Raw genomic sequence first — 11,770 nt, 5'->3', positions numbered from 1 at the left:
TATACCTCCTCCCTTTATAAATTTTCTTGGAAAAACAAATTTATCATATCCGTTAAGTTCCACAATATCACCATCATTCAACCAACACTCACTCAAAAATATTAAATCGTAACCATTAATTGTAGAAACAAAATCGGAGTTTGTCAATTTGTCACTTAATGACCTGCAAATGTTCCATGAGATAATGGAAATGCCACTCACTGCATGCCCCTATGCTTCGGACGGACCCTCACGATTAGTAGGGGTGTGACTATGTGAAGTACGAGAGGAAACACCTTGGTTAGCACCGTGTACCAATCTATGCGGATCTACAATGTCATTATGTGGCGCGGGTATTGTCGCTTCACTGTATGTTCTAACTGGATGAACACCACTTGCGGGCTTACTCGCACTTGCTTCATTACTGTCATTACGTGGCGCGGATCTAGGCACTTCACTATGCATAGTGGCTTGTTTGGAACTGCGTGCATCATCTATTGATTCGATATCCCTGTCCTGATAGAGTTGTCCGTTTATATAAAGCTTGTCCCTCACCATTTTAGTCCTGTGTCTGGCTTGTTTGTGTCGTTTCGGAACAGGGTATAGGTTCCTGCGTCTATCCTCGATTTCAGAAGGAAATTGCTGATGTACTCCAAAAGTCTTTCCTTTGAGTTTATAAGCACTTCTTTTGACATTCACCATATCACTATGATAGAGGAATCGTGCGACTACGGGGCGATTTTTTCCTCGATTAAAATGTCCAAATCGGTGAATATTCCCGAATTCTATACGGTTTTTTATTTCCAGTTCTTAATAGATGAACTCGCGTAATTTTTCCTCCGTATCCTCATTGCTCGTTTCACCACCTAGACCGGTAAACATCAGATTGTTTTTCATGGATCTACATTTTAGATCCAAAACAGCCTCCTTCAGATCCTTGATTTCACTGTTTTCGTTAATCACCTTATTGAAATCCCCACGTACTAAATCTGCTGCGCGTTGTTGTCCCTGACTATAATTACGCAGCTGGGTGGACATATCGCGAAATTTATGATCAAACTCGTCCATTTTTTGGACACAAATTCAACAGTTTTTTCAAAATCTTCAGATTTCTGCTCAACTGCTTTAACCCGCCTCTCCATTTGTGAAACTCGAGAGTCCATTCGATTCAGGACTTCAACAATCCGGTCTAACGAGTCTAATTTCTTCACAATGTAATCAAGTTTTTTGTCAAAATCTTGAGCGCCAGCGGCTGGTAATTTCGTTGTAGTTGACATGCCTGCATGTATTGATGTCGAAGAGGTAATCGGCACATTGTCGTTGCATTTCCCTAGATTTCAACTTTCCACATTTATGTAGCATTATTACCTGCATATGATGTTTATATATCTTAACTGATTCGATATGCAAGAGCTTGTTCTGGGTATAGTAAGTTTTTAAATCGAGGTAAGCTACTGACAAACAAGTTGATGGTACAGGGATTTCAACAGTCTCGATTGAAGTCAGCATTTCGCAAATTCTATGGTCGTTATAACCTCGCATTGGGTCAAATGCTGTCTGACGTGTTTCATACCGATTGTTGAGCCGTTCTTGGCACACTGATTTTGACTGCGGATAACCCCGTTTACCTGATCAGGATATGGGGTTCACGGCGGGTGTGACCGGTCAACAGGGGATGCTTACTCCTCCTAGGCACCTGATCCCACCTCTGGTGTGGCCAGGGGTCCGTGTTTGCCCAACTATCTATTTTGTATTGCTTGTAGGAGTTATGAGATTGATCACTGTTCGTTATCTTCACCTTGCATTCACAGAAGTATCCTCATATAATACGTTATATGCCTCACTCAATATCTGACTTAGAACCGGTGACTCTTCTTGAGAACTACTCTGATCTACACTATCAGCCTTTTTCTTCCTTTTTTGTTTTTATGTTTCCCCATATTTGTAATTTTCACTCACAGTCACCGATTGATAAAGTTTGTTATAAGTTCCGTCAGAAATTAGCAGACATATAAGCATTCCGTTGTAAATAACTTGTTTTTAACGAATTCTACGGAGCAGTATCGAAACACGGCCAGGTACCTTGACTTCAACTCACTTTACCTACTGTCTGTATCCTACCCATAAGGTCCAGACAGACGGACGGCGCCATACCATAATACGTCTCGTCTTCGACGGGCGTATAATATATATCAAATACGGACCCTTGAATATAATAAAGGTACGTGGGATCAGATGTCTAGGAGGAGTAAGCATCCTCTGTCGACCGGTCACACCGGACGTGAGCCCAAAATCTTGATCAAGTAAACGGAGTTATCCGTAGTCTAATTCAGTGTGCCAAGAATGGCCTAACAATCGGTATGAAATATGTCAGACACCATTTGACCCAATTATAAGTTATATGGGCAAACTAAATCATCATAAAGAATTTGTGAAATGCTGACTTTAAACGAGACTGCTGAAACCCCTGTAACATCAACTTGTTTGTCAGTAGTCCTCCTAGAGAAACCATTTGATTTTGTTTGGCGAATAGGTCTTTGAAATAGACGTTTGCTAAATAGAATTGATATGAGAAATGAGTAAAAAAAATAAATAAATTGGTTTTACAATTTATTAGTCTCAGAAGCACTTGCACAATAACATTTTAATAGTAATAGCACAATTTATGCACATAAAATTCTCCTAACTGTTCAGATTAAATTAATAAAACTTAGTAGAATTAAATCCAAATGTCAGAATTAAAGTGTTACACAAAAAAATATACAACATATCCCACTTTTGATTATGTTCAGTGATTTCACGCAAACCTCAAAAGTTATCACAGCATTCAGAGTCTAATTCTAAATCCCAACAAGTCACGGCAATCGCTGTCAGATATCACACAAATACTGCAAACACAGATCACTCTTAACTGGCCCTCGAGAAACTACACTGGGCAGCAACTTGTGCCTGATGATACTTATAGGGTTGTATCCTCTCGTTGTGGAAGTTTGCCGTGGTTGTCACGAAGTTAGGGGGATCGCAGTCTCTATCCAGGGCGTGCACGATTTCCCAGGAATGAACCTGCGCCTGTAGCCAGCTGCGGAAGTAGTATTACTTGTAGAAGTACTTCACAGTATGGACCACGGTCTCGCATCCCATGTAGTGAAGAGCTTTTCCTCTTCGGTCTAGCTGGAGAGACCTTTCAATCTGACGTTGATGTCTCTGAATCAACTTATCTGAAAAGCAAAAACAGAAATTGCATTAATCACATTTAAGTATCCTGTGTCTTACATTAGAATGTTATGAAACATCGGTACAAGACATCTAACAATTTTACATTATATTGCTGTCTGATAGAGATTTAACCCCCCTCCCCCAATAGAATCCCTGCTAGTTTGGATCTCTTTGTAAATTCAGTATTGCATTGTATCAGTATAACTTGCAGATCATATATCCTTTATTTATGAAAACCCTATTACAGCATACTAAGCAATTAATTTAATACAGTTCTGGAGCAATTTCTTTATCTATATTCACAATTGATTGGGGGAGGGGGTTGAGTTCTAATCTTAAAATAACAAATAGATACATGTATATACCATATTCTCAAATTCCCAATTATCCCTCGAATTAAGATATGGCTACAATTTAGCAACTGTAATAATTAATTTTGTTCCTCAGTTGTAAAATATTTTTTAAAGACAAATGTACAGATGATGTTCAAGTACAAGTAATCCTCTGAATAGTTTTTTCATAAAATGATATACATGTCGAGTTACACTGTTTTAATATTAGAAAATGAAAGGAATTGGGGTTGGTTGTAAAGAATCCCGTGTTTCTTATATAAGATTAATTATACCTTGTATCATTTAACACAATAGCATGTTCAATAAAAGCATACCTAACAGAGCAATTTCTTCCCTGGCTCTTTCATGGTATCTAAGTTGTCTCAGTAGATTGTGGGCAATATTAATAACTTCCATTTTGGTTCCAGATGAAGACAATATCAATGTGTGAAGCAAAGTTCAGTTTTGATGCAACTTTGAAAAACACCCCTTTTATATAGGTACTGTGTTTAGTTGGAGTTACTCATGGACTCTCATCAAACCAACTCTTGAGGCCAAAATTGGGTGATTAGCCTACTGAGATCAAAGGAGGACTCCCCTGTGTAAACACTGGTCTCTAGTCCACAGCTTGATTGTTTAATTACAGACCATTCTGAGTGCATTTTTGTAACTTGTTTGTTACAAAGGAATTTAATAATTATTGTCAATTCATACCATTATGTTTGTGCCATTTCAACACATGAAAAGATTTAATGTGGAGATATGCTTAGTTATTTTTATAATTGTTAAAAATATTAATACAGTAGCTTCTGTGTGTGCGTTTTTTTATATACATGTAATTGAATTTAATACTTTAATTATATTTATAAGTGTTAAAAATATAACTTCTGGGTGTTTTCATTAAAGATTGATGGGAAATGTTTTAGAATAATAATACATGTAATATGAATAATGCAATACAAGCACAAATAAAGTTTAATGGTGATCTTTCAGAACCATTTCCATGTCAACTGGGAGTAAGACAGGGTGAAATATCCGCATTTCTATTTTCCATTTACTAAAATGACTTAGAATAATTCTTAGATACAAATATTGTTGATGGTTTACACCATATTTCCAAAATGTTCTTGAGTAAATTGCACATATACGAAAAATTATTAATGTTTTTATATGCTGATGAATTAAACTATAATATTTGCTGAAACAGTTGCAGAACGCTGTTAATACTTCTCATTACCAGCTCATTAGAGTTATCGCGCTTTGATGACTCTTGTGCGTCATTGGTAAGAAAATGCACAAGTCTCGCGAGTAAGTGCGAGATTACTGGGACATAAACGAAACGTTCATAGCAACCCCCCCCCCCCCCCCCCCCCACCCTTTTTTAAAAGTTAAAGTACATTGTGTATCTTTAAATAGAATAACCATTGGTCAAACTGCATTTTTAAATATTCTAACACTAGTTTATCAAGGATGTTACATGCTTTTTTAAACTCTACTACACCTAATTTAAAAATTCCAAACAACGATGTTCTCTGTCCTAAGGCAGTCAATCAATATTTTGTAATTTTCAAAATAGCTTAGATGTAGTTTGGAAACGCATTTGTTGTGTTAATTAGTGTTATAAACGTCTTAAAAAATGCAGTTTGGCAAATATATAACTTATTCTAAAATATTGAAGAATGAGAGAGAGAGAGAGAGAGAGAGAGAGAGAGAAATGAACGATTACAAGAATAATCAATTCCTAAATTTGCCTTTAGAATTTTAATCAGTGTCGTGGTTTGCAGTCGGTTATAATATGTATTCGATACCATAATTTATATTACGTATGCCTAAGTAATGTTTACGTATGTTGTCCCGGTAGCACGACTTTACGTGCCTTTAATTTGAAGAGTTCCACTAATGGAAATGATAAGTATTGGTTTGAGTATCAGGGACTAATCCAGAAATTGCGGTTAGAGGGGTGGGGTGCAACTTTATGAGGCAGCTAGGGGATCTGGGGGCCGCTTTGTGGCTCCCAATGGGTTCAGGATTTAACAGATTTCGTAGGGCTTAAAATATGTCTCATATATGCACACAGGCACTCGACGTTTAAATATCTATATTAAAAAATATGTCTTCCTGTGAACGTAATATTCACAAGGTATATCACGCCGCCATCTTGGTTTTCTTTTTTACCAGCTGCATCACTTAAGAAATTCCTCGAAAAGTTCGATATAACATGATAATTAGACCCTTACCGGTTAGAGGCAACTCTGTCAAGGTCTTACCTCTCGCATCGTCATGGTGAACTGGAAATAAAGTCCATTTATCGTCTATAATCAACCGCCAAACATCGTCTACTGCTTCTTAAATGCGAAAAATCGTTAAAAGGTGGCTGGAAGTTGACGTTCTTCAACAGAGGATGATATTGAAGAAGTCAACACTAGCTGAAGTATGGCCACTTCTACCCCCTCCTTTTCTGACTTTTTTTTATCGGGGATAATTTATCTTCCAAAATGCATGGGTTCCTTGTCTATCCCATGCAAATTTTGATTTATGTAAACCTTTCCCACTTTTTGTAAGCTTTAGAGATTGACATTCTACAGGTAACAATAAAGCCGGTAGAAGGCCAATCTCTAAATTTTACAAAAAGTGGGAAAGTCAAACGATTACATAAATCGAAATTGGGATGGGTTAGACAGCGAATCCACATATTTTGGAGAAATTATCGCCGCCAAAAATAAATCAGAATGGAGAGAGGGGGGGGGGGGGGCAGTACTGTCCATACACCATGCAGATGTCTGTGGAACGCACAGCCATGCCGTTTTGTTGTTGTTTTCATTCTTGCCTATATGTATTCCTACGCGCCATTTCAGAAACGTTAATTCAAGCTTTTTGATGGGAGAAACTATTTGTTTTTCTATTTTAAAAACATATTAATTAAATGATAAGAAATAAAACTTATAAGTCTTTGTTTGATGCATGTATCAAACGAAACATTGGACGGAAAACTTTTTCATCAATGCGCTACGCGCATTGATGAAGTTTTCCGTCCAATGTTTCGTTTGATACATGCATCAAACAAAGACTTATAAGTTTCATTTCTTAAATGCATTGAATGAAAAAAATTAAAAATGAATTTTTGTTTAATAAACCTTGATTAATGAATTCCCATACATAACTCAATTTCTTCAGATATCGTTTCATATGACCTTTAAGGCCTAAGCTCGGCGCTTACGGCCATTGAGCAAATGAGGGTTCTTTAGCGTGCCACACCTACTGTGATACGGGACATCTGTTTTTAAGGTCATCACCGAAAACCCATGACATTCACACCTGATGCCAAGCGTTTGGCGATGGAACTGTCACTACCTGTTTTAGCGAAAAGGGGTCTAGAATTCTGTCTATATTCTTTAGAAAAAAATTCTTGTACTTATCAGGATGTTCTTCTGCAGAAAGATTCTTGCATTCAACTCGTTCTCAAACCCGAATATTATTGAGAGAAGCCAATTTTGAAATCATTAAGTAGAGTTGTTTTTGTAATGATCAATAATGTATTTGTTGTGATGGTGTTTTTCTACAACAGTTGTATCGTTCTGTGTATTGCTGCTGCTGATTCCTAAAATAATTAATGGAGTCATTAATCTTGAACGATCTGAGACATTTCTAGAAGTTTGATATTTATCGCTTTTGTGACAGTGTATGGTAGAATGAAATGTATAATTACATTTAATGCGCTGATACAAATATCAATCAATCAATGCTTTATTCTGATAGATGGACAGTCACATTACAGAGAGGTTGACTGATTGAATGTTGTTTAACGTCCCTCTCGAGAATGTCACTCGTATGGAGACGTCACCATTGTCAGTGAAGGGCTGCAAAATTTAGGCCTATCGGATATCTTTGTCGTTCCACGCCTGCTGTGACACGGGACCTCGGTTTTTGCGGTCTCATCCGAAGGACCGCCCCATTTAGTCGCCTCTTACCACAAGCATTTGGGATGGCTCATTACTTTTAATCTAAAGAAATTTACGTTATTGTATATATATCTGATTGGTTTGATTCCAGACTTGAGAAGTGTACGTTTTCATTTCCAGTATTCCGATATCTATAATTTATGTTCTCCGTCGCTTTCATATATGCAAGGTGTGTGGGATCAGGTGTTTAGGAGGGGGAAACATCTTCAGAATCTGATGACCGGTCAAACCGGCGGTGAGCCGAATATCATGATCAGGTAAACGGAGTAATACGTAGTTAAAATGATTGAATTGATTGAATATTGTTTTACATCCCTCTCAAGAATATTTCACTCATATGGAGACGTCACCACTGCCGGTGAAGGGCTGCAAAATTTAGGCCTATACTCGGCGCTTATGGCCATTGAGCAGGGATGGATCTTTATCGTGCCACACCTGCTGTGACACGGGACCTCGGTTTTTGCTGTCTCATCCGAAGTACCGCCCCATTTAGTCGCCTCTTACGACAAGCAAGGGGGTACTGAGGGTATATTCTAACCCGGATGAGTATGTAAAGAACGGTGTAATAATTGTCATGAAACTTGACAGACAGCATTGACCTAACTACATGTTGACCTTCCGTTTACAAAATAAGATCATTATAACGACCATGGAATTTGCAAAAGGCTTCATGAGACTGTTGAAGCCCCTGTAACATCTACTTATTTGTCCGCATTTTGCCTTTAAGAATTGTAGAATATTGCTACTTAAATGTGGGAAGCTGACGATGGAGAAGCTGAAGTCATCACGTTTGTCATAAAGTTGAATTGTTCGTTTGCTGTTACAAATGTAACATCTATGTTCAGTGTTCAGTAAAATGGCCAAATGCATGTACAAGAACCCATGGAGGACTCCGGTGTCTTTTATTTCGGGTTCACTGGGATATATGCCGAAATTACAAGATTCTTTTAAAACACTTTGTAAACTTTCATACGCACATTTAAATGAGGTTAATCGAGTATTGGTACAAGATTATATAAGATAGAATCCTTTTACCGCTAGTTAACAAATTCCTAAAACTTCGAACAAAATAAAGCATAATTTTATATCCCCTATTTCTGGTATCAGCTACATTTATCATTCTAATTCTACAATATCCGCTCCGCTCCGTCCACGTTTTAACAAAATCCTACTTACTGTAGCTGTCTTAATTTTCAAATATATGTAAATGTCAAGTATTAATATTGTATGAAATCATTCATAAAGGCATATGGGTGAGAATGATAGGGGACTAAAACACCCGTCCTTGTCAATCGGACAGAAAACCCATTTGCTGCTCGCAAACAGAACCATTATAAGTATCATTTTTATTATCATTAAACATTATTACCAGCTCCTACTATAATCACGTTAAACATAAGACGTAAAAATAGCTAATGATTGTTCCTTCGCCAAACGCTCGGCATTTAGAATTGAAATCACGAGTCTTTCGGAAATGACCTCAACATGAATATATTGTGTCGCGACAGGTGTTGGCATGTTAAGGAACCCTCAGTGCTACCGTCCTTGGCGCTAGTCGCAAGTCTGAATTGATGGTACAGATTTTACATGCACTTCACCTACATGATTTGAACATACCTGTATTTTATTGTATAAATATACAAAGGGATTAGTTCTAGCAACTAAGAAAACCTCTCACCTACAGCAGTGAGTTCTCGGAAGATCGTAAAAAAAACAACCAACAAACAAAATCATTATTGAATAAAAGTGATTGTCATCTGAGGATGATGTGTCCATCACACTCATGTACAATTTTATTATCTGCTAATTACAAGTATGTGTGGTAATGTATGTGAGGAGCTTGCCTGTGTAATGTGTTTAAAAGGGTTTTCATAATCGATGGATCCACTATCTCAAAACAAACGTAAAGTGTTTGCTTTTTTTCCAAACAATTTGGAAATTGTGCTATGATTTATTTTTGCATTATTGGGTAAAATGTTAGAGATTGATTTTTGTGTACTTATGCTAATTAGGTTTGTCATTAAAGGACAACACATGAGATTTTATTTTTACGAGAAATGTTTTTTCGGTTATCTTAGACCCTCAATTTGTCAAAACATTTCTCTACAGCAAAATCAACCAGATTTTTGATAGATAGATGTTGAATAGAATTTGATAAAAATATTTCATTTGTTTTTAATGTTTATTCAATTCATTTGACATAGAAACATCTAAATAAACAGTAATAACTGGGCCAAGGAATACAATTCAACGACACAAAATAATTTTGGAAACTAAAGTACAGAAGAATCGAAAGGACAGAGATGGAGATCATTCCCCCTTTTCACCTCATAATCCATTCTATCAAAGTCAATATCACGGGACGATCAGTGCAAACGTCGGATTAAGAACACGAGAACGTAAAGGTGAACAATATTTAAGTATTTGTGAGGAATGTATCCAATCTTATCTTTGTTTATGTAAAAGAAGATCCACGTGTTTCACCACGCTGTGTGATGTAAGTTTTTCTGGGTATAAATATGTCCAGTTTTCACTATAAACTCTGTATGCAGTAATAGTTAGCCAGGCTTGAAATCAAAACCAAAATGTTGCCATTGCTATTTGTCGCGCTCTCTGTCTTTGGTGTTTCCCAGGCACAAGTCTTTGGTCTTGGAAAATGTGCTCAAGTGAAAACCCAGGAATCTTTTGATTTGAATAGGGTGAGTTTATATCTCCTGCTATGATATTGTCATACTAATTGTAAAACAACAAATGTAATAGAGCTGAATATTTCACTCGGATCTTCTAGATTTTGTTTAGAATTTTCATAGTTTTATAACTTATTTTATTTTCAGTATCTTGGAATATGGTACGAAATATATAAATTCAAAGCCAACTTTGAGGGAAAACAAAAATGTGTCTCAGCAAACTATCAGCTACAATCCAATGGACATATTCGAGTCGATAATATTGGGTTTGAGTGAGTTGATATTATTTGTCTTCCTGAAACTAAGTAAATTACAATACATTTTGTCTTAAACTTGTATTTCCTTCGACAACCTATCACACAGGTCATTCATATACCAACAAGGTATTTTCAATACCACCAATGAATGCACCAGTTACGAAGTTGAATATGGAACTTTGTTCTTACCTTTGATTTTTATTTACTTTGATTGGTATTTAAATGGTGGATTTTTTGTCTCTAATTCAGAAATGGAGAAAAGAAAGAAGCTGTCGGGGATGCTTATGTACCTGATCAAAACTATCCATCAAGGCTGGGTGTCAGATTTTCTAATTGTATGTATAGTGGTTTTCTTATTTATGATTTTTTTCTACAAATTTTCAATTTACATTTAAGTTAGATAATTTAAAACTGATTGATTAGTAAAATCGTATTTTACTTCTTGAGTGTGTCTATCTAATAATGCTACGTGTACAGATGGTGATAAAGTTAAACTAGAACTAACAGGGTGATTAACTGACTATCAAGACGAAGTATTTTATACATTTTCATTCAGTGGCTCCCTATGGTAGATATTGGGTGTTGGATACAGATTACACAACTCACACCATGATTTATTCGTGTTCCGATATCCTTGGACTCTTCCACATTTCATATGCCTGGATCTTGGGCCGTGACAGAACACTAGATGAATCCATTAAAAATAGACTTTTCGCCAAGGCCGAGTCCTTTGGCATAGACACATCAAATTTCTTGAAAGAAGATCAAACTGGATGTTAATGTGCCATTGTTTTATATCATCTTTTTTATGTCTCTTAAATAAACGTTTTTAATGTGAACACGATCTTGAAATTAATTATTACATGCAACAAAGATAAGGAGCGGTTGCTGCTGGGCTTTGATAGCTATGACAGGTCTTGACAAAGATATATACAGCTTAGTTTGTTTAAATATATGCACAGGATACTAGTAACTCAATTTTAAACAGACTGGCCGCGGTAACCTACAAGGTATGGCACTTGTGCCGCAAACAAGAGGCCCTGAATTCATTTTACAACCTAGCACTGCGTCAATCCTAAGTTGTTTAACATGGGTAGTAACTGTACATGAGCGCCTGAATCTTGGTCAGGTACACGGTGTAATTTGTAGTCGAGAACAGCCTAAGAATGGGTATAATACATGTAATACAGTATTTGATCGAATAAAATGTTGTACATGTATTTGCAAATGAAAGTTTGTATTGAACATAGAACTTGGGGAATGCTGACTTTAAAGGAGATTGTTGAAAGCCCATAACATTATTTTATCTATCAGTACTCAGTTTGTCTCGGTTTATGATC

General features: G+C 36.6%; 1 protein-coding gene across 1 annotated transcript; it reads left to right on the top strand.

The window, feature by feature from the left end:
* The first annotated feature begins 10,024 nt into the window (after window positions 1-10,024).
* Window positions 10,025-11,210, top strand: LOC125682899 (apolipoprotein D-like). The gene is made up of 4 exons (XM_048923475.1): window positions 10,025-10,185; window positions 10,321-10,445; window positions 10,680-10,765; window positions 10,987-11,210. Exons 1-4 carry the CDS (start codon window positions 10,072-10,074, stop codon window positions 11,208-11,210), a joined length of 549 nt encoding a protein of 182 aa, XP_048779432.1. The 5' UTR covers window positions 10,025-10,071.
* Window positions 11,211-11,770: the final 560 nt, after the last annotated feature.

The sequence above is a fragment of the Ostrea edulis genome, chromosome 1 (assembly GCF_947568905.1).
Source record: "Ostrea edulis chromosome 1, xbOstEdul1.1, whole genome shotgun sequence".
Lineage (NCBI taxonomy): Eukaryota > Metazoa > Mollusca > Bivalvia > Ostreida > Ostreidae > Ostrea > Ostrea edulis.
Note: the sequence above shows the minus strand (reverse complement) of the source record. Positions and strands in the feature narration are given on the sequence as shown.

Coding starts and splice junctions, on each gene's coding strand:
- LOC125682899 (XM_048923475.1), top strand. CDS start 10,072: ATGTTGCCATTGCTATTTGTCGCGCTCTCTGTCTTTGGTGTTTCCCAG. Junction 10,186..10,320: donor AATCTTTTGATTTGAATAGG/GTGAGTTTATAT, acceptor TTTTATTTTCAG/TATCTTGGAATATGGTACGA. Junction 10,446..10,679: donor GTCGATAATATTGGGTTTGA/GTGAGTTGATAT, acceptor TCTCTAATTCAG/AAATGGAGAAAAGAAAGAAG.